This window comes from Drosophila albomicans, chromosome 2R (assembly GCF_009650485.2).
Source record: "Drosophila albomicans strain 15112-1751.03 chromosome 2R, ASM965048v2, whole genome shotgun sequence".
In the NCBI taxonomy this organism is placed as follows: domain Eukaryota; kingdom Metazoa; phylum Arthropoda; class Insecta; order Diptera; family Drosophilidae; genus Drosophila; species Drosophila albomicans.
The window spans coordinates 10,055,188-10,076,342 of NC_047631.2; the positions used below are offsets into that span (position 1 = coordinate 10,055,188).

The following is a 21,155-nucleotide window of genomic DNA, read 5'->3' on the forward strand; positions in this document are numbered from 1 at the left end:
TTAACTAGTTACTTCTATAAATGCAATATAGTATTGCAGATTTTTCAAGTTTAAATTTAATCGGTTGTCCGAGACATTCACCTCAAATTTTAATGGACAGATGGTGACTCGATATAATCTACTAAACGACCTTGCTAATGTTCAAAACTCGATGTGTAACTTAAAGAACGTTTGGGTAGAACAATTTTATTAAAATGAACTAATTAGTTTAAAATGACACCTCATTGGAGTAACATCGATTTTATAAACGTACTTAGTAAATTATTTTGGTAAGTAAACTTTATTAGAGAAGAACAATTTCACAGTCAGACTTTGGATGTAATTGGTAAAAAAATTTAAAGTAAATAGTGTACTCATCTCACACTCCCAGAACCATATCGAATTTCTTTTTCAAATTGCTCTGCCTTAAGTGTACCATCTATACTTTCACAGTTCTTGTTGAATACACTGTAGGCGCTCATTTCATTGGACTTCTTTGGCCCCGTTCGGGTATTAAAGTAAATTCCAAACAGTGCGGAAAACATTAAAAAGACCAGACCAAATTTAAGTTCAATAGCTATCACATATAACGTAACCCAGAAGAGAAAGTAAACACCCCAAAGAGCGTACTTCAAGCCTTTGCTCTCCTTTCGCACGTCAGCAATGACGTTGCCCTGAGACGCCAGCTCGTCATCTTCGCTGGATGCCACAAACTCCTCTGTCTCTTCGCTGATGGAAAAGGTATCGGTGCTTAACTTTCTCTCTGGCTAAAATGAGTAATATTTATTAGTTTATCTAGCAATTGTAGATACGACAAACTTTTTTTGTGAAATTCGTATCTTGTATCTTACCTTGACGTCGATGGAAGTGTAGTCTCTTCCCTGACTTGTCTCTGCGCCAGTACCAAGCATCCAAAATTTACGTAGTTTAATTTTGAATTTGTCCAATGTTTCTCTTCTCTGCTTCTGTTGTCGATATTGTCGTAATTGTTCTTGAAAATCCGCCATAAGAAAGATTCTCCTATTGTTATTATAAACTTCTTTCAATGTTTTGGTTGGCAACAAATAGAGTGACCGAAAATTATATTTTAAATAAGCTATTTTTTGTTGGAAGTTTCTAAAGTTAGTATGCGGCTTATATTAGTAATACAGAAATTTGTCTGTGTGGTGATAAGCAAAATTACAACTGTTTATTGTTTTCCCAACTATTGGTTTTTAATCAAAAAATGTTTTTAAATTATAAAAATGTTATATACAATATTAGTGAAGAGTAGCAGTTATACATCACGTGCTATTGTGAATACCTTCCAAAAATACTGTGATGGTATTTAAAAACGAAGTGTGACCGTACGTTGAAATAAATTTGTTAATGAAGGCGCAAATTTTTGAATTAAATTTTTTTTTAATTTTGTGATATACACAATAATACAGAGAAATTATCAAATTAAAAAAGCTTATTTATCGGTGAAAAATAACAAAATTTCAGCAGATTGATTACATTAAAGAGGTTATCATTCATTCATTACATTAAAAAGGTTATCATTCATTAGCAGCATTCAATAGCCCCAATTGTATTTGCTCCCCAGAAAAAACGACAGAAGATTGTATTATATTATTTTTGTTGAAATCATTCAAACGTCTGTAGTTTAGTGATGTACTCAAGATAATCGAGTTGTGCGACCGGCAATCAGGTACGTATTTATTATTATTTTGAAATGAATGGTAATAAATACTATATAAATTAAGGCAATCTAACCGTTGAAAATTGCTAGCAAGTCATAAATTATGAAATTTCATTTCATTTTTTACCATTTTTAGTTAAAGTAAGTAATTTCTCCTGGGGTTGTTACTTTCTCTACGGAAGTTCGCTACATTTGTCACAAAAGTCTTGTTTACAAATGGCTCGATGATAGCTAGCCTGCTTCTTCTTCATTTAGTAATATAACTCTTAATAATTTATTATAATAATGTTACACATAATTTATTATAACACATATTACTGCTACTTGTAATCCAATCATTATAAGATTCCCTGCGTTCAACGATGAGTAAGCTTTTTTTATAAAGGAGATGCGGACATTGTAATAATTTTATTAACGTTTTATTTCCGTTTACTGCTTGATACCCGCATTTATAAACAATATCCGGACAGTAACTAGGTGAAGTAATCATCTCTTAGATCAAAATAAGTACTCACATTATCATAAGTACCTTATACAGTAGCAAAGCAGTAGTTGGATTTTAGTAAACAAAAATATGTCCCAATGAGCCTGCTTTGTTTACGAGTAATTAAAATTTATGTGCTTTATAAACCATAGGTGTCTGTTTTCACACCTTAATTTATGATGGTGTAAAGCTACACTCTAAGAAAGATCATGCCTTTTAGAGAGAGCTGTATTTGAATGGATTGTAACATATTCGACTGAATAATAAAGCCAGCAATTTTAAAAATTTCAGTCGACTATATTTTTATAGTCTAGATGAATGAATAGTAAATAAAATATTAAGTCAACTTCAAGAAGAAGTACATTGTGATTCTTAAGATCGGACCTTATAACTTTGAACACTTAATTTGAATTGATTGTGTGTTTGTACATAATCTGTACACGTTCTTTTTGGTAATTAGATACACAAAAATATCGACCAGTGTTTACTCTGACTCATTTAATTAAAATTTGTTAATGACGAATGATAATAATTGAGTGAAAGATTCGAAGAATATGTATGGGAGTCAAGGGTAAGTACTGAGAAACTTAGATAGAATTGGCTTTAAACTATATGCAAATGTTTGTATGCTTATATCTAAGTAAGAGTACCTAACACTAACGAGAGTATGCATGAGTATTTACATAGGCGACATACTCATATCACGCATTGTGTGTTTAATGAATTGAAAAATGAGACTGAGAGTAGCGCGACGTATCACTTATGACTCGATAAATCAAGCAGATGTCATCCCCAGACTTTTTTTTATCTTTATTGGGTACTGATAAATGTTGGCACCTAGGGCGTCCTCCCTCGCTTGTAACTTCTACAAACTTTAACAAATTTTATAATTTTCATATAGTACGAGCTTCAGGCCATTTCAGTAGCATTTTGACGCAGCTTTGGTAATGACAGTGAATCGGCTCCGCAAATAGTAATTAGATACCATAACGAAATGTACCAGCGAGATATTGAGTCAAAGCATGCAGACTCTACGGATAAATCCGCGAGTGCTGGCCATGAGTATGAGGAAATACTTAAGCTAATAGGTACGGTAATAACAAAACTATTCACACAAAGTTTTGAAGTCCTGTTAAAATTATAAATTTTTGCCGAAGGATTTGGTCGTGTACAATGGATAGTACTATTTGCATCCGGATTTTTGCTAATGATGGTCATAAACGAGACCATGGGTATGTCCTACATTACGATTGTATCGCAGTGTGATTTCCAAACAAGTTCTATGGATAAGGCTATCATGAGTGCAGCTAGTTTTATCGGTAAGGCAGCTAAATTTCGATTTAAAAAATTGAAGTATTATTTAATGTGTGATAATATTATATCATATTACTTTCTTTGCTACAGGAATATTTTGTTCTTCATATTTCTGGGGTTATCTCAGCGATTCTATTGGGCGAAGACCTGTGTTAATATACACTACATTTTCTGGCAACATCATTTCGTTTATCTCAATATTTGTTCCCAACTACTGGATTTATGTCGTATTTCGCTTCTTTGTTGGCTTCTTGTAAGTAATCCATTTTTATCAGCTTTAATATTCATCAAAACTTTTATTATGTGGGGACCGTGGTTTATCTGGAGTTTAAAATATGTTTACAGCATTGCTGGTGCGTCATCAACAACATATGCCTATCTAGGCGAATTCTTCACGTCTCGTCATCGTCCTTTAGTTATCAACTATGCTAGTTTATTTGTTGGTATTTCAACGGTTTATGTTCCTGGTAAGCAATACTCTGTTGCTCCTTTTTAATTACTAATTTATTATTATTACTACTCACAGTTGTTGCATGGCTTGTAATGACAATGGATTGGCGTTTAGAAATCACGGATAATTTTGCATTTCGCCCTTGGCGCCTGTTGACTGTATTTTATTTGATGCCCGGTGTTTTGGGTACTCTTTTGCTTTTGAAACTACCTGAAAGTCCCAAAATTCTAATATCTATGGGTAAAACCGAAGAGGCTTTTGTTGCCATCAATTGGATTGCTCTGAAGAACTCAGGCAAGGAGTTACGTGAGCTCAAAGTAGAAAAACTGAAGATAGACGTAATTCCTGAAAGAGAAAATGGAATTTGTGTGTCCAATTCAGCGTAAGTCTCAAACGCTAATCTCAACGCTTTGTCAATCAACGAATTTTTATCTATTTAGATCAATCGTGTTGAAGAAAATGTGGCAAGATACTGCTCCGTTGCTGAAGAAACCGCATTTATTAAACTTCAGCATCAGTTGCACAGTCATGTGTGGCCTGTTCTTCAGGTAAGTCAGATAAATATTTCAATTTTAACTTCACTGATAATTCTTCAATTGACAGCTCATCTGGCATGGGTTTATGGTATCCCGAAATATTAAATCGCTTGGGATCGACCATAGTTGAAGATATTACCACCGTCTGTCAGGTAATCGATGCCTCTATTGACCAATCGCACCTAAACGTAACAAGTAAGTTAAACTAATAATTGAAGTATGAACATGTAGTTATAAAGTTTTCAATAGATTCACAGATTTGCAACGACCAAATCAGTATCAAGAGCTACATAGACACAATTACTTATGGCTCGGCTCTCATCGCTGGCTACATTGTGATGGGCTTTGTCATCAATCGTATCGGTCGAAAGGCCTCCATTACAGGGGGACTATCTATTGCAGCTGGTTGTGCTGTAGCTTTGATCTGGATCACAGATGAGATCGCCATCGTAGTCTGTTTCTGCTTGTACCTTGTACTGCCTGGACTTTGCATATCGGTGTTGAGCGGAGCTGTCGTCGATCTGGTTCCCACCCACCTAAGAGGTAAAGCTGTCTGCATCTGCTTAATGCTGGGTAGAACCGGCAGTGTTTTTGGAAGTAATATCATTGGAGTTCTATTAGAATCCTATTGCACTATTACTTTTGGAGTATTTTCTGGATTTGTTTTGGGTAAGAAAGTCGTTATACATTAATACTTAATTTCTTCTAATACTTAATTTTTTTTGCAGTTTGCGCTTTGTTGACTTTGATGTTGCCTATTTAAACATTCTACAAATATTTCCAATCAAGACTTATAGTAGTATTTAAATTACAACCAATGCATATTCAACAGCATTATCATCAAGTGCTAAACAATTTATTATTTTCGCTAAGATTGAAAAAATGTGAAAACCTTTCAGTACCCAATTTATTGTTTTTCATTCACTGCACTTTTCTGTACATTATTTATATACTATGTAATATATACATATTTTAATGGAGGCGGAAAGAGATGAGCGTAAATAAAAGCTGTTATTGTTAAATTAATTATACATTTTTCATTCATATCAACCGATGTGAAATGTATCCGCCCAGCTGTGAGATACTCATTGTGGCAAAAACCTTCGTAGGCGGAACTATTTATTATGAAATCATAATTTTTCAATGCAATAAAAGAACTTATTACTTACTAAAAACAAACATGTAATAAGATAACCTTTGTACTCTAGTAAAATTTGTTGAAAAGTTACTCAACCGGAAAATTTAATCACTTATTTAAATGCTACTTTAAAACGACCATTTATATTTATTGGCAATATATTTGTTGTTAGCGATTATTTGAATGGATTTCAATGAGAACAATTTAAATTTTGTTAAGCGCCACAAACAATGAACTTCTGTTTGACATATCTCTTCGTCAAGCCCTCTTAACTAGAGTAGTACTCGTTAATATCAAAAAAGCGTTAGCATGTTCAGCTCAGAACGAGTTTTTGCTTACTCAGTCAGCACTTGATTCATTAAAGTAGCTCAAACCTGTGTCTCGAATCTTGAATGAGAATTAAACGCTTATAATGTGGTGTCAGTTGGTCTTGACAATCAGTTGTATATGTTCTCTCCAAGATGCAACACCTCAATACTGATGACAATTTTGCTAGAGATGCATTAGAATACGATGAGATATTGGAAAAGATTGGTAAATACTGTAGTTAATGAGTTATCAATGAATTCTATATTATGTTGATTGATTGCAGGCTATGGCAAGACACAATGGATACTCCTGATTGTGAGTGGTCTGCTCACAATCACCTCAGTTGCTGCCCAACAGTCCATGGGGATCGTGGTGCTGGCCTCCGACTGTGAATTTCAACCGTCGCAGGCCGAGAAGGGGGTTATGATGGCGGCATGTGTGGCGGGTAAGTTGCCAACTACAGTAATTTGCATATATTCTACGTTGTTCATGAAAATACGTCTCGATCTCATTGTTATAGGCATCTTTCTATCGACATATATATGGGGATACGTCAGCGATGCTATAGGTCGTCGTACAGTTCTACTCTATGGAATCTTTGTATGCATTGGCCTTCAGTTCATTCTCATGTTTGTTACAAGCGTTTGGCTCTTCAACATTATCAACTTGATCGCCGGTATCAGGTGCGTAGCTTATTTATGCTTTTCAAAATAGTCGCCTTCTCTTGAATTAAAACAATTAAAATGTGTGAAAAAAAAACAGTCTAGTGGTTCAATTATGTTGTCGTTGTAAGACTGAAGTGTTAAATTCATCTTAACAACCGACCAACCAGCAACCGAAAGTATCTGTAGATAATAAATTAAATGACTTAAACACAAGACAACGAGCAAGTGCGCATTTAAAATGTACTTGAAGTTTCCTTTGGCGATCTCGTCTCGCGTATTTTGTGGTTGGTTTTGAATAAAAAACAGTTTAGTGATTTAATACTATTGTCGTTGTAAAACTGAAGTTTTAAAATTATTATGAAAAACCGATAAACCAGCGACCGAAAGCATCTGTAGATAGTAAATTAAATAGTTTAAACACAAGACAACGAGTGCATTTAACATGTTGTTGAATTTTCCGTTGGCGATCTCGTCTCGCATATTTTGTGATTGAATTTGAATGGAAACTTTTATTGTGCTTGTCGCGAATATGTTAATTGCTAATTAATACAGCGGTTTGTTTACTTAGTTATTCATATTTTTAGCTGGGATTTTTAAATTATAAAAAAAAAAAAAAATAAGCAACAGTTTAAATCGAACAATTAAATAAATTAAACTTTAACTCTTTATTTTAATGTTTTTAATATATTTAGTCTCGGAGGCGTCTCCGGTGGACTTTACCCATATTTGAGTGAATTTAATATACCTCGTCATCGTGCTGTGACAATAAACTACTCAACTATGTTTGTTAGTTTAACTGCAATCTATGTTCCAGGTAAATCGCAAATTCCAAAGAAATGTTTACATTTTGATTTAAATATTAAAATTCTTTCTATACTCTCTTGCAGCTGTCTCTTGGTTAATATTATCTTCGGATTGGTCAATCCATCTGCTTGGTGATTTTTATTTCCGTCCCTGGCGTTTAATAATGCTGGCAAATCTATTACCTGGCCTTATTGGAGGACTGATTCTACTCATTTACCCAGAAAGTCCAAAACTGTTGCTTGCATTAAACAAAGAAACGGAAGCAATGGAAGCTGTCGATTGGATCAGTAAATTTAACCGTGGCTGGCCAGTTACACGCATCTTAAATCGCAATGAGTTTAGCTTGAAACCGGAGGTCGAAATGGATGAAAATATTTTGGCTAATGCTAAAGGTTGTAACTTCCTTTTAAACATTGCTCGTGCCACACGCCCCCTATTTCACAAGCCACATGGCTGCAACTTTATATTATGCATCGTGGCTGTATTCGGCATGTTTTTCAGGTGTATATTGCAATTAAGTCTCTTTGTCTTCCACTGTATTCATAACCCCATTTATTTGCAGTTCAAATGGAATGCAGTTGTGGTTTCCTGAAATCGTAAATCGAACTTCCGGCGCTGGGTCAAATTCTTCAATGACAGTTTGTGAAATATTGGATAATTCGTACTTGCAGCCAAAACCCAATGCAACAATGGTAAAGTGATATGTGAAATAGTTAAATTTCATCGATATAATTTATATCATTTATATTATAGATGTGCTCCGATACCATATCAACTAAGACCTATGTTGATAACATGATAGTCGGAGCTGCGTTCTTAATTGGGTTCTCAATACAAGGAACTCTACTTAATCCCTTGGGGCGCAAGAATGTTCTCATGGCCGGTCTAACTCTTTCGATCTTGAGTGGAATTTTATTGCACATTTTGTCGAATACCACTGCTGTTCTTATTTTATTCTGTCTCTATATTCTTTTGGGACTAACGATTTCCATAATGTTGGGAGCAATTGTAGACTTGGTGCCCACGCACTTAAGGTAATTGAATACTTTATTTATATTTATAAAGTTTCTTTAAATTAAAATTTCACTATACGATTTTAGAGGAAAAGCTGTCAGTTTGTGCATGACTTTAGGACGCTTTGGAATTATTGCTGCAACTAATCTAATAGGAGTTATGTTGCAGCCATATTGCAATTCAACATTTGCACTCTTAACATTTATTCTAATAGGTAAGAACTCAATGCCAAAAATTCTTTTCCATTCTAATGCATTCCTGTTTTCAGTTTGCATCGTGACTGTTTATCGGTTACCTATCAAGAATTCAACATAAATCATACCCAGAGGTATTTACAATACAGATAGTACATATATAAATAAAGTTGTTGCCAAGACTATATACATACATACATGTCCAACTCGTTTTTTGACCAAATTCAAGACCGCTGACCTTAATTGTTTGCTTTCTAGAATGCAGTGCGGAGGTGTTTGCAAAAAGCCGCGCCTTTGTATACCCTATACAATACAAATATGGCATGTAGAGTATCTATTGGTGAAATTAAAACAATACGCTATATTTGGCATCTGAATCATTTATATATTTGTCCAATATAATAAAGATTAGATTTATATTAAAGTTTAAGTATTAGTTAACTAGAGCCATGGTAAGATGCAAAAGGAACAACGAATATAAAGAAACTAAGGTCGTATATGCTGATTCGTTTGAAGATGGTTGAAAACTAAAAAATTGAATTTTATCCTACAATAGTATAAGACAGCAGCATTAAATTCATTAATTATTAATAGATTATTAATATATAGAATTCATTTAAAATAGTGAATTTCGGCAAAAAGGATTCCATTGTTTACTCTTCCTCCTCTTCCTCATCATAACTTTCACCGGCAGTGTTATCTACCTCGACGGATAAATCTCCATTGTTAGAGGTAAGTTCAATGACTGGTTCCTGTTGTTCCTCAACTGGAGTTTCTGGCTGCTCAACGAGAGGCTCCTCGACGTCTCTGCCCTCCTTCTGAATGGACTGCAGTTCCTGGGCAGCGATTTCAGCCTCTTGACGTGCGATCTCAGCCAATTCAGCTGCTTGACGAGCAATCTCCCCCTCCTGCTCTTCTTCAGCCTGCTTCTCAATCTCCGCCAGGCGGCTCAGTTCCTGCTCCCGCTGTCGTTGCTCTTCCTCCAGGCGAGCTTCCTCGGCCAGACGTTCCTCCTCAGCCTTCAGTGCAGCTTCCGCAGCCTTGGCTTCCTCAGCCAGACGAGCTTCTTCGGCAACGCGAGCTTCTTCAGCTAGGCGTTCCTCCTCAGCCTTAGCAGCGGCAGCAGCTTCTTCAGCAGCCTTGACTGCGGCCTCTTCCGCAGCCTTTGCTTCTGCAGCCAATCGAGCTTCTTCAGCTAGACGAGCTTCCTCAGCCAGACGTTCCTGCTCAGCCTTAAGTGCAGCAGCTTCTTCAGCCGCCTTGGCATCAGCTGCCGCCTTGGCTTCAGCTTCAGCCGCTGCCTTAGTTTCAGCCTCAGCTGCTGCCTTCGCAGCAGCGGCAGCTTGAGCTTCAGCTGCCACACGTGCCTCTTCTGCAAGACGAGCCTCCTTGGCTAATCTCTCTTCTTCGGCAGCACGAGCTGCCGCGGCTTGAGCCTGTTTGTTGGCTTCTTCGCGTCTTTTAGCTTCCTCGAGCAGAGCCCTTTAGTAAAGTAAATGAGAGCTATAACTACATGGCAAATAAAATAATTTATCAAATCGCATACTTCTCCTCACGACGTTTGGCTTCATCAGCTCTTTGAGCACGCTTCTTTTCAACGTCAACTTCGTCCAAGGCTTCCTCGTTCACGGTCAACAGACGTTCTTGGCGCAGACGCTGCTTTTCCTTGGCTTCCACATCGATCTCATCCTCAAGTGGTCTGGGAGCAGAAAACTTCCTTGATGGGCGGTTGGGGTCCAAATCGGGATCTAAAATATCAAATCTGGTTAAAAATGATACCATGCTACTCTTGAATGTACACTTAAGAATTTATGTACATATGAAGATATGTAAATGAACAGCAATACATCAACATTTGCTATTGTAGAAAAATAAAAGTGTTATATATATTCTATGTAGTATAAGTTATATGCGTATCGATATTCGAGTATATGAATATTATTTACATTCAATTCGAATGAACACTTACGCATTCTATTGTACTTACCACATTATCATAGAGGTTGAGGTATTGGCCTACATTGCATCAGGAACGGAGACTTGCAGATAAAGAAGGCTCCCATAATAGAGTATTTGTTTGTTATTAATGGAAGTTAGTATGATAAGCTAGCTATTATTAGTCGCAATCAAAGGACGAAGTATTAATGCTGTAAAATTAGTTGGCAAATGAAAAAAGGCCATTTACATATAGATTATATACAACATCGATATGCATTTTAGAGTATTGTCTGAATTTCGATTATACGTATTCTCTCTTTAAGTTGATATTACAAAAATAAGAGATAAAATGCAAAAGATACAAGAGACTCAGATGACACTCAAGCGATATAAAATGTTTCTTATGCATAGGGTTAAAACAGTTGAGGAAATACTTGAAACTTGATTATCGTCTAATAGTGAATCATAAAATGTTAAGTTTAATTATTGTTTGCATACATTTGTAGTCAGCAAACTTGTACCTTGAGATGAGATTATGTAAATCATTTGATTTCGAATGGCATCAACACATTTCAGACTATAATTTTACTATCTGGCAACGTTCCGAACACATATTACTTTATTTCGAGGGTAGATTAAAAAGATTATCGTCTTATGTATTATATCATTATTTGTTATTATTTGTTATATTATTATATCAACCATATCAACATTTTCAATCAAAACTCCGTTTATATAAATAAATTTGTTCATAATTTATATTGATTTGATTCCGAGGGTGGATTAAAAACCTTTTTGTTTCAATATATCAATTATAACAAAATTTTGCATATAAATTACATTGATATAATAGTTTTTTTTTGCATAGGTTTTATAACAAAGTGCGTGAATTAAAAAGTTTATCAAAAGTTTATATCAAACATATAAAAATTTAGCATTTAAATTAAATTGATATAAATAAATTTTATTTATAGTTTTTATTGCCAAAGAAAACCATTTCGATAGACCTCATGATGAGCTCTGATGAATAATATACATTTCGCCATAAAATTAATACCCTGAGAAGAAATGTACAAAATAAATCAATCATGTTGTCGGGGGAAAAAAAAAGGAAAATTCGCATTTGCGTCATTTGTCGTTTAAAATTAGTTTTGGCAGTAGTTAAATGAATCTAGTATTACATTTGCAAATCAAATCAGAAAATATAGGTCAAGGTCATTAAAACACTCACGAGATGTTTCAATGATTTATTGCACCTATTGAAGGCCACCAGACAAATACCCATTAAAATTTTTACATATATTGATATGCCTGAAACTATATGTATATGATGACTGTATATGAATTCAACGGACTGATTCTCAATGCCCTTCTCCCCTTAATTAAACACTTTGTATTTGAATTAGTTGCACATTTTCTCTTTTGTGCTTATATATGTACATACATTGAAATAATTTCATTATACATGGCATTGTTTATAATTACTTGAATAAATTACATAATTGTAATATTAAAAAAAATATTCTGTAAATGCCCGAGAATATTTGATTAATTGTAAATAAAATATATAAAAATAAAGGGCTTTGTTATATGTAACTGTAATCGTAATATAGTATAACTAATACACAAATAGAGTGTTATGCACATTATAATTAGTATTTAATATGATTCCGATTTTCAGTTATCAGTTAGGTAAGAAATTGTTCTTGTTTGCAAATTAGTTTGTTTAGAAATGAAAGCGACTGAGTGTGATGATATCGTTTGTTTGTCATTTGGATATCGGCTTAATTGTCTACCAGGCAAACACAAGTCTTGTTTTTATTAATTTATTTGAGAACGAATAAAAAATGAAGTTTGTATGTCCATACTATAAAGTCAGGCATGTTATCATTTAGGCCTCAACTTCAACAGCTTCAACTGGAAAGAATCAATCAATCATAAAACGAATTAAGTTAGTCAAATACAAAGAACAAACTAATTCGGGGTGCTCAAACCAAATGCGTTAGTGACAAAGATTAAATTTCGTTTGCTCCTATATCTATTACATTATATGTCAAAGTGTTTTTTTTTTTCATTTTTAATTACTCATGAGTTTAATTAATACAGACATTTTATTTAAATGATTAACTTATAGACATCTATTCTCTTATCAAGATGACAGTATTAAATGGATCTCCGATCTATCGGAATCCTCATTCTATGTTTTTGGTGTTGAGTTTGAGTTAAACGAGCATGAGTGGAATTTTTCTATCGCTATTTACAGCTGGCATTTACAAGCACGTCCATTTATCATTGATACTTACCTTCCTGATGAGGAACTTTCTTTTGGTTCTCATTCTTCCATGTGGGGTGTCTAAGGTACCAGGATAAAAGGTTAATATCGGTTCGAACTTTGTCCGAATCATACATTGGGCTTCTAATATTATAAGCCTTATCACCACAAATCCTTACAGAGGCAAGATGACTTTTACCTTAGTTTGTTTAATATTTAAAAAATAGCATTTAATACCAATTTCAACAACAATGCAGGTTGCAACTTACAGTTAGCATATTATCAAATAATCATTTTTATTCGAACTACTTACCAACATATTTAACTGCTGGTCTTGGGTAATGGGAGATATTGTGAACTTCCTTGGCAACATGACGCACTGGATTTGTAACTCTGGCCACATAGGCATCTAGAGCCAACTGGGAAGTAGGCTCATAGGTGTAACTATAACGAAAAACAGTTTGCGGATTCGAGATTGAATTTCAATATGATAATCATAATGGTGTAAATTCCCCCAAAGCAACCTGACAACCTAGACTATTAACTAAATAAACAATTAAAACCTGCACGTATGTATCTATAATATAAGTACTTGGATTATGCACATTAAAGTTAAATTATTTTAAAATACAATTTAAGCAAAAATTTTAATTTGAATTCATACTATTTATACATATGTATTGTATATGTACTACACAAAGAAAACCGCAGAACAGTTCGTTCAACAACAGAAGTCCTCAAAAGAATAGCAAGAATTCCAATAATATAACTGGAAAACTGTTTAGGCACTCTCTTGAGCTTGGAGGTCAGTCAAAAATTTATGTTTCAAACATGAAGCAAGAAGTTTTGTACTCTTCGAAATTTTAACCGAGCGAGTTTTAGTACGACATATCTAATTCAATTTATTTTTTTATATACATATATGCATTTCATTTGTATATTTATCATATTTTATTTATTAATTGGATTACAAAATTAAACCCATTATAAAAAGGTGGCTTAGGATATTTTTTTAATAATGAAGTTTTTTAATCTTATTTCTTGTCTTGCCAAATATTTCTTTATTAAATCTTGATTAAGATGTCCTAAAATGTGCCATCTTATCTCACTGTTTCTTAATACGTAATATGACTTAATACAGATCTCCATAAACTTACCCAGTAACGGGAAATGGTGTACAGCTACGGGCGCGGCGCACAACAGGTGTGTGCAGATCGCGAATCAGGGATTGAGCACGATTGCGGATTCTACCTGTTTCCTCCGAAAAAGTCTATAATATTGTTGCAATTCAATTTAATGAGAGAATTTAATTATTGTTAATCGTTTCTGAGTGACATCTTGAGGATTTCACTTGAACACAAAAGTGGTCGATGGCCAACATCGATAACTTACGGTAAAGGGTTCGGTATTGAGGTAATTAGTTAATGCCCGTGCGCCATATCCAGGAGGAAGTCTCTTCAGATATGAAGGTGTTACACGCACCGGTGATGTGGTGATCCTCACCGGAGTCAACGGGGATGCTGAACGTGCATAGACGCGTGTAATTGTTGTTGGATTGTAATGATACGATGGTGTGTATGTCGTATACGAAGTTGGGACATAAGACGAGGTGTAGTAGGACGACGGCAAGTAGGTGGATGGACTATAGTATGTCGATGGTGTTGAATAGGAGTAGGAAGTCGTTCTCTCCGGAGATGAGACAACACGCGTTGTTGTGCGCACAACACGCACTGGCGATGGAGAGTGTATCACACGCGATACAACGCGGGTGGGGGAGGTGACAACCCGAACAGGCGATGAAATCACACGTGTTCCACTGACGTAGCGTCTTGTTGGGATTGAATAACTCGAGTAGATTGGGTAGCTCGTTTTGTATACCTATTGTGTATTCGTCAATCACAGCAAGTTAGTAGAATACGAGTACTTGCAATGCATTCAGAAAGGCGCACACCTTGTTAATGTGCAAGTTGAAGAAAGCTTATGAATTAATGAATGAATAACTTTGCGATGATTTCTGACAATTTTCCTAAATTTAAGTGTTTGTTTAAAAAAGGCCACATATTCAAAACAGTCACAGTTTCATGATTTGTTTACCCGGCAAATACACCATATTTTAATCTTCTTAATATTTCCACTTTAATAAATGAACATTGACATTTGATTCTTGACTCTTTTAAACTAAATTTCCAACTAATATTCTGTGATTATATAGCCAAGTTCTATTTTAGAACAATTTTTAAATGTGTTATATAAGAGAGACCAAATGTACTAACCACTTAAGATTCCAGATGGCGATGGAGTGATTGAAGTATGAGCAGTGTGATAATAAAGTCGATAGGAAAAATTTCAAAACAGAAAAGAAAGATGACGAGCAATTGGTGAACAAATGAATGTGAATATACTTACACGAGTCACTTTCTGCACAGACGGATACTGAAATAGAATATTGTACCACAATGAAAATCATTTTGTAAGGTATTTGATACCGGGGATTCCGTTTCATCATTGTTAAAGAAAAAACAATTATTGACAGTATCGTTTCTAAGAGTATTTGCTCAACCCATATGAATATCGTATTTGGAGTTCTTTTAAACCAATTGCAAAAATAATATATGTATATACAAGACGAGTATGTGTACTTTAAGTGAACGGGATTCCATTTTATTGTATCACAAATATATTAAAATTATAATGATATGGAGAGTAATTACATAATTTTTGTATTGTTCATGATCTATTAAGTATAAACATCTATTTAACAATCAAAAGGATCATTAGTGATGTTAGTCAACTCGAGTAATAATATACACAGTTCCGATGATGATAGAATAGAGCATACATACGTGCACATATGTACGTGTACATGATTAGATATTGTATATTCAAAGTTACAATCAACAATGTGAATAGTATTCAAGCGGAGTGATTAGTGGTGTGTTAGATAATTTGTTAGCTATCGCATTGTTGCAAGATCAAGATCACTACAAGATCATTTTTGTGGCTTAGACGTGGTATGAGAAGTGGCGGTATTTGGTGCCACCGGGCAGGTTTCCAGAGGTGGTCGAGGAGTAGCTGTAACCACCGGGTCCAGCGCCAGTTGTGCTGGTTCTCTCGGTGCTATAATTGTAACCGCCTGGGCCGTTACGCGATGACTTCTCCACCGTGGAGGTATATGTAGAGCGTTCCGGCCTAGAGTAGGGGTTGCTTGAATCGTAGCTGCTCTTCTCAACGCTCGACTTTGAGGTGTACGAGTAGTCCGAGGAGGCGCGGCTGCGATGCGAGCCGGGCTGCGATGTGCACAGGTCTAAACGTGGAGTCTATAAATTCCGATTTATGCATTAGGTGAGAATTTTAATGGCAAATAGATAATGCAACTAGGTTAAAAAAAAATTAGACAAACCAACCAGCTTGCTGTTCCAAATAAAACTGCTCAACTAAGTCAAATGTCTAAAACTGATCCGCTGATTCGATGATCCATCCCTGGAATCTCTGCATTCCTATCGCTAATATTTGTTTTTTTTTTATGTTCTAAAATATTTAGGTAACTCTGGTCTTTCCTATTTGCTTGAATTTCGGTATCAGCAGATCAACTTTATAATGATAATGTGACAAGAAAAGTGAAATTCCAGTGCGTCAAATCAAGTCAAACCACGCCTTAGGCTTTATAAAAGGAAATTGAAACATGTTCGGATCTTTAAAAGTTTAATGCGTTTCAGAATATTTATGTTTTTATGGCTTCATCATTTACATATTAGAGCCAAGAAAGTTGTAATATACAGAAGAGATGGTGACATATGATAGAGATAGTATTAGATAAGAATTAGAGACGAATTGAATGTCTGATCTTGTACATTAATCGTTACGAGTAGTTGGTTAACATCAGAGCGGCTCTTGTGCATCGATGTAAGATGTATAGATGTATGTATACAGCTATATTGTAGTATGTGTAGAATGTATTCTAATTAGGTACTATATAGATCGATTCGTTCGATTCACTTTTAGTTCGATTTAGTTCGGGATTCGGCTTCTCATTTAAATGGTGTATGTGTGGTTAGTAATAGTACTTTGTGACCATGGCACCGGATTTTTCATTGCGATAGGTCTCGCGTCGGACCGGCAGACTCTCGGAGACAGCACGGTGCATTCGCGGCAGCTGGCTGTCGAGGGAGTCGCGAGAGGTGCGGGCCGCAGTATTGCCACCGGCTTCCACAGTATCGATGTGCTGGCGCACTAAGCTAAGGATACGTGTGCGATTCTTGTCGCGTGTTGACACATATGGCTCAATGGGTTCATAGGCAATCTTATAGTTTGGCTTGATTGCTGCCCGATTGATTGGATCGAGTATCGATCGCTTGCGCTGCTCATTGTCCGTTCGACGCACTCCGAAGGCAGTCACCGGATCGGAGATGAGTGAGGGCCGTGGCACGAATGGAACTTTCTCCCAGTCAATTGGTGTTCTGTTTGTTCTCTGCAATGCCCAGAATGTCACATAATATGTGGATGGTTTAATTTTCAGAAGCCAAGTACACGATGTTAGAGAAGATGCAGTGCCATTGCTTGCAGTTGACTGGGTTATCATTACCATTATTGTCATCGGGATTAACGTATTTACAGGTGCACTCAGGTTGGATACTGATACTGATTGCAGTTAATAAGCCTGGAATTCAAATGCTTGGCTCATATATACAGCGAACCCTATTTGTGTGGCTGAAGGACAAAAACGTGGGACGAGGACGAGTGAGTTCCTTTATACAAAACACATAGGTGAGCATGAGCATTAACATATATACACACAAATAGTTAGAGTGTAGTGTGGCTGGAATTAATTAATTGGTAATATGGATGGATTTATTCATTCAGTTGCAGTTTTAGTGACGAGATGAGTATTAACAGAATCATATAAGTGAATACGATATATACAAAATGCTTGACATACATATTTACAACATGTGGTTTATTAGTTTTTAATAATCTAAACAATCTGATCTCTTAAAATTCTACTCTTCCCCTGCCTCCTTCTTCCCTTATGCCCTACTGTACAGTACGTCAGTTTTATGTACGTACGCATACGAGTATCTGTTCATTTATTATAGCCAATTTCTGAAGGCTATTTCGACGCCTTTCGATTTGCTCGCTTTTGCCGTGGTGGTTAATATATGAATGTGTTTTGGAAATCGAAAAGATATTTTTAGATCTGCCCGAAAGCGAAATGCGCGAGCATCTTATATTACATATACACTCGTATGTATGTATTATACATTCATATATACATAAAGTATCCATAGATCTTACACACATGCATATGTACATACACACGTGCGTGTACATTCACCAATACATACAAGCATGCATACATATATCTAGACAAATATGTTAAGTACTATGTATATAAGGCCGCAAGAAAAATAACAAATAGAAAACATTGGACAGCATTCGCTCGAAATTATTTAAACATTAATTTGCACATTTCAAAAAAACTGAAATTCTCGAATCTTTCAACCTATTATGAATAACAAAAAATGTGTTTTATAATCGAGTTCAGTTTTGTCTCTTATGAGCAGACTGCAAAATGAGGTAAATTTTTGAAAAAGTATAAATATATTTATGAGTGTCGTTGGCAATCCAGCTCAAATTGTTTATAAAATAAATATACAACACAAATATTTTAATGCATAGACATTTCTATACATTTTGTAAATTTGTATGTTTGTGTGTAGAAGGCTATATTTGGAATTTGCGAGACTTTGCCAATACCGTCGGCTGAGTTTATGACAAGGCATAAAAATTGCACGAATTCATAATGATAAAAAAACAAAAATTAGCCATAACCTTGAGATTTTCTGTGTGCAGCAGGCAAATCTCAGAATCAAGGCAGTATCTATTTGAAATTATGAGCAAATACTACTCACAAGTAGTCGTGAGTGCACTAACTGTTCTGTTTTCTAGTAGCATCTCATGATTACATATTTTTAGGCTCTCACACATACATGAGCACATACAATGTATAGACACTATGTATTTATGTGTGATGTACGTATGTATGTAAGTGGGCCGGATGTTTGCCACGTCTCTCGACACTCGGAAAATTGGTGAAAAACAACTACAACATTAAACATTTAGCGCTCATAAAAGAATAATATATACATACTTTGTACATTATTTAAGCAAACATGTACATTAAAATGTGTTCATAAGAATATAAATAAACGCTATACGTATACACGATTTTATATATTATTTATTTATGTCAATAAAAAAAAATAAATAACAATGCGATCTTAATCTCCAGTGCGTATACATCATAAGTACATCACATATACACTGAACATACATACTATAGACTAACTGTAATTTAATGCTGATACGATATTCATATGCGTGACATTCACATTTACATCCACATTCACTTACACTTATGAATGTGTGTGTGTGTGTGTTTGTGTACTCAAAACGTGTTTCAATTTTCTTCAAAACGGTTTGCACTTTCTTTTAGAATGATATTACGGAATACAGCAAGTGGGATTTAAGCAATTTATTTTTATCGAAAATTCAAAATGTACTTCAAATGTGAGCACATTGCATTTTATGGTTAAATTCGGTTTGAATGAAACTCCTTTTATAAAATCTATCAAATTAATCTGCTGCACTTCTCTTCACACATTTTGGAACTTGTTATATAAATTTCGCAAAAAATTCATTTTTTACTTATTTTTTTCCATTTTTAACATTGCACAGATAAATTTCACAGTTTTTATAGAACGAGAACCACACTACTAGTATATAGTATATGTACTATCCATAACTCAAGATAATTCTTGATGTATCTCAGTCGAATGCGAAAATATTTCAACTTACCGTCACGGCGTACGATGTAGTGACCGGTCTGGAGGTGTAGGTTCTACGGGTTGTAAATCCACTTTCGTAAACCATTTTGAATTTTAAATGATTATGTATATGCGATGAAAATAATTTGTAAAATTAATTAAAATCACTATTCGTTTTAGTCGATTCGAATTTATCGTCTAGTCGAGTTCTTCACTTGACGCCCGTTCGAGTTGTTCTGATTCAGAAATGCATGGAACACTTTCTTATAATTTTTTGTACACACAAAAAATTTTTGAATAGCCTTCGCTCTTTCTCATTCTCTTTCTATGACTAGAAATACATTTATTTTTGGAATAACAAACATACAAATCTCTCCCCACACAAAAGAGCGCGCAATTTTTCTTTACACACGTCCATACGTCTATGTATGTACGTATTATTGTATGTATGTATATACATCAACACACATAAATATAATATTTTAATACATACATATATCAATACGTATTTACAGATCAGACATACGTGCCCAACATCGACGAGTACGTATTTTACAGTATTTAGCAAAATATCTTTTCGCATTTGACTCATCTTTTTTTCTGCGCATTCAAATCCAACTTCGTATTGGGTTACTTCGATCTTTTCTGTATTAATATTCTGATAAATTAATAACAATAATATTGTCAATTTATTCATATGTGTATTGTGTCTCTAAATACAAACAAAACGAAGTCAACCTGGACCTATCCCACATAACATAGAGCTTTTCATTGAAGTTGCCCACAAATTTGTATTTTTTGTATTGATGGTTTCAAAGTAGATATCTACAGTACTAAAATAAGTTTAGTCTATGGAAGAGGCGAAAGAAACGGATTTGAATAAAAATTATTAACATAATATAATGTCATTGAATTTAGTATAATACCGCAAAAGGCGTTTCCGTATTATTCAATTTTATTATAGTTTGTTGCTTCTGTCAACCTTTTGAATATCATCGAATTTAAAAAAAAATTGGTATACACCGAAAAACCGTCAAGTTAAATTAAAATATAACAACTTGAATTACAAAAATTTGTGTGCACGCTGAACGTGTCCACTTGAAATATAAATATATATGTTGGTATCCGTCGTATTTGTCATAAATGTATACATTTTCACATATAAATAAATACAAGGCGAAAAGCCAAATTTTTTACAGCATTAACCTTAATGAACGACCATGAATATAATAACAAGTTCACAGAAAATTCACACCAACAGATTGTCATAAATTAATTGAAATTTCAATTTATTTACTACCCCTTGCGATCACACACTTGTAGGAGAGAAGCGAAAATATGAAAAACATTGCATTGTTTAAAAAGAAAAAAACAATTTAAATGAGCGAATGGCGATAAAAAAAATATACATTATCCTTAAACCAAGATTTAAATATAACATTTAAGTTGACTTTGTCCAAAGTATATAAGAATTTGATGGGGACAAACGTAAATTTAAATTGAAATTTTTGCACTGCACCCGAATATCTTGTTTTTCTATCCACCATCTACT

At 34.6% G+C, this 21,155-nt stretch overlaps 4 protein-coding genes across 7 annotated transcripts; 2 read left to right on the forward strand and 2 right to left on the reverse strand.

Annotated features, from left to right (window-relative positions):
• Positions 1-261: 261 nt before the first annotated feature.
• On the reverse strand, positions 262-1,144 carry LOC117573662 (uncharacterized). Its single transcript, XM_034256990.2, has 2 exons — positions 831-1,144; positions 262-746 (listed from the first exon to the last, which is right to left on the reverse strand). Exons 1-2 carry the CDS (start codon positions 984-986, stop codon positions 354-356), a joined length of 549 nt encoding a protein of 182 aa, XP_034112881.1. The 5' UTR covers positions 987-1,144; the 3' UTR covers positions 262-353.
• A 1,905-nt stretch (positions 1,145-3,049) lies between these two features.
• Positions 3,050-5,451, forward strand: LOC117573661 (synaptic vesicle glycoprotein 2B). The gene is made up of 9 exons (XM_034256989.2): positions 3,050-3,232; positions 3,302-3,463; positions 3,549-3,711; positions 3,804-3,925; positions 3,985-4,291; positions 4,350-4,457; positions 4,513-4,640; positions 4,695-5,114; positions 5,174-5,451. The coding sequence occupies exons 1-9, from the start codon at positions 3,139-3,141 to the stop codon at positions 5,206-5,208; spliced, it is 1,539 nt and encodes a 512-aa protein (XP_034112880.1). The 5' UTR covers positions 3,050-3,138; the 3' UTR covers positions 5,209-5,451.
• Positions 5,452-6,008: 557 nt separating this feature from the next.
• LOC117573805 (synaptic vesicle glycoprotein 2B) lies at positions 6,009-9,198 on the forward strand. The gene is made up of 9 exons (XM_034257217.2): positions 6,009-6,117; positions 6,176-6,337; positions 6,413-6,575; positions 7,250-7,371; positions 7,445-7,862; positions 7,924-8,053; positions 8,115-8,395; positions 8,462-8,589; positions 8,644-9,198. The coding sequence occupies exons 1-9, from the start codon at positions 6,045-6,047 to the stop codon at positions 8,688-8,690; spliced, it is 1,524 nt and encodes a 507-aa protein (XP_034113108.1). The 5' UTR covers positions 6,009-6,044; the 3' UTR covers positions 8,691-9,198.
• LOC117573804 (protein anoxia up-regulated) lies at positions 8,932-19,854 on the reverse strand. 4 transcript variants are annotated; one of them, XM_034257213.2, is made up of 7 exons: positions 19,635-19,853; positions 15,186-15,212; positions 14,172-14,657; positions 13,937-14,049; positions 13,093-13,223; positions 10,116-10,317; positions 8,932-10,051 (listed from the first exon to the last, which is right to left on the reverse strand). In XM_034257213.2, exons 1-7 carry the CDS (start codon positions 19,707-19,709, stop codon positions 9,223-9,225), a joined length of 1,863 nt encoding a protein of 620 aa, XP_034113104.1. In that variant the 5' UTR covers positions 19,710-19,853; the 3' UTR covers positions 8,932-9,222. The 4 variants fall into 4 exon arrangements, with proteins under 4 accessions (XP_034113104.1, XP_034113105.1, XP_034113107.1 ...); XM_034257214.2 differs by lacking the exons at positions 8,932-10,051; positions 10,116-10,317 and adding exons at positions 12,317-12,424; positions 12,811-12,978 and having other exon boundaries at positions 19,635-19,852; XM_034257216.2 differs by lacking the exons at positions 8,932-10,051; positions 10,116-10,317; positions 13,093-13,223; ... (1 more) ...; positions 14,172-14,657; positions 15,186-15,212 and adding an exon at positions 15,416-16,096 and having other exon boundaries at positions 19,635-19,844.
• Positions 19,855-21,155: the final 1,301 nt, after the last annotated feature.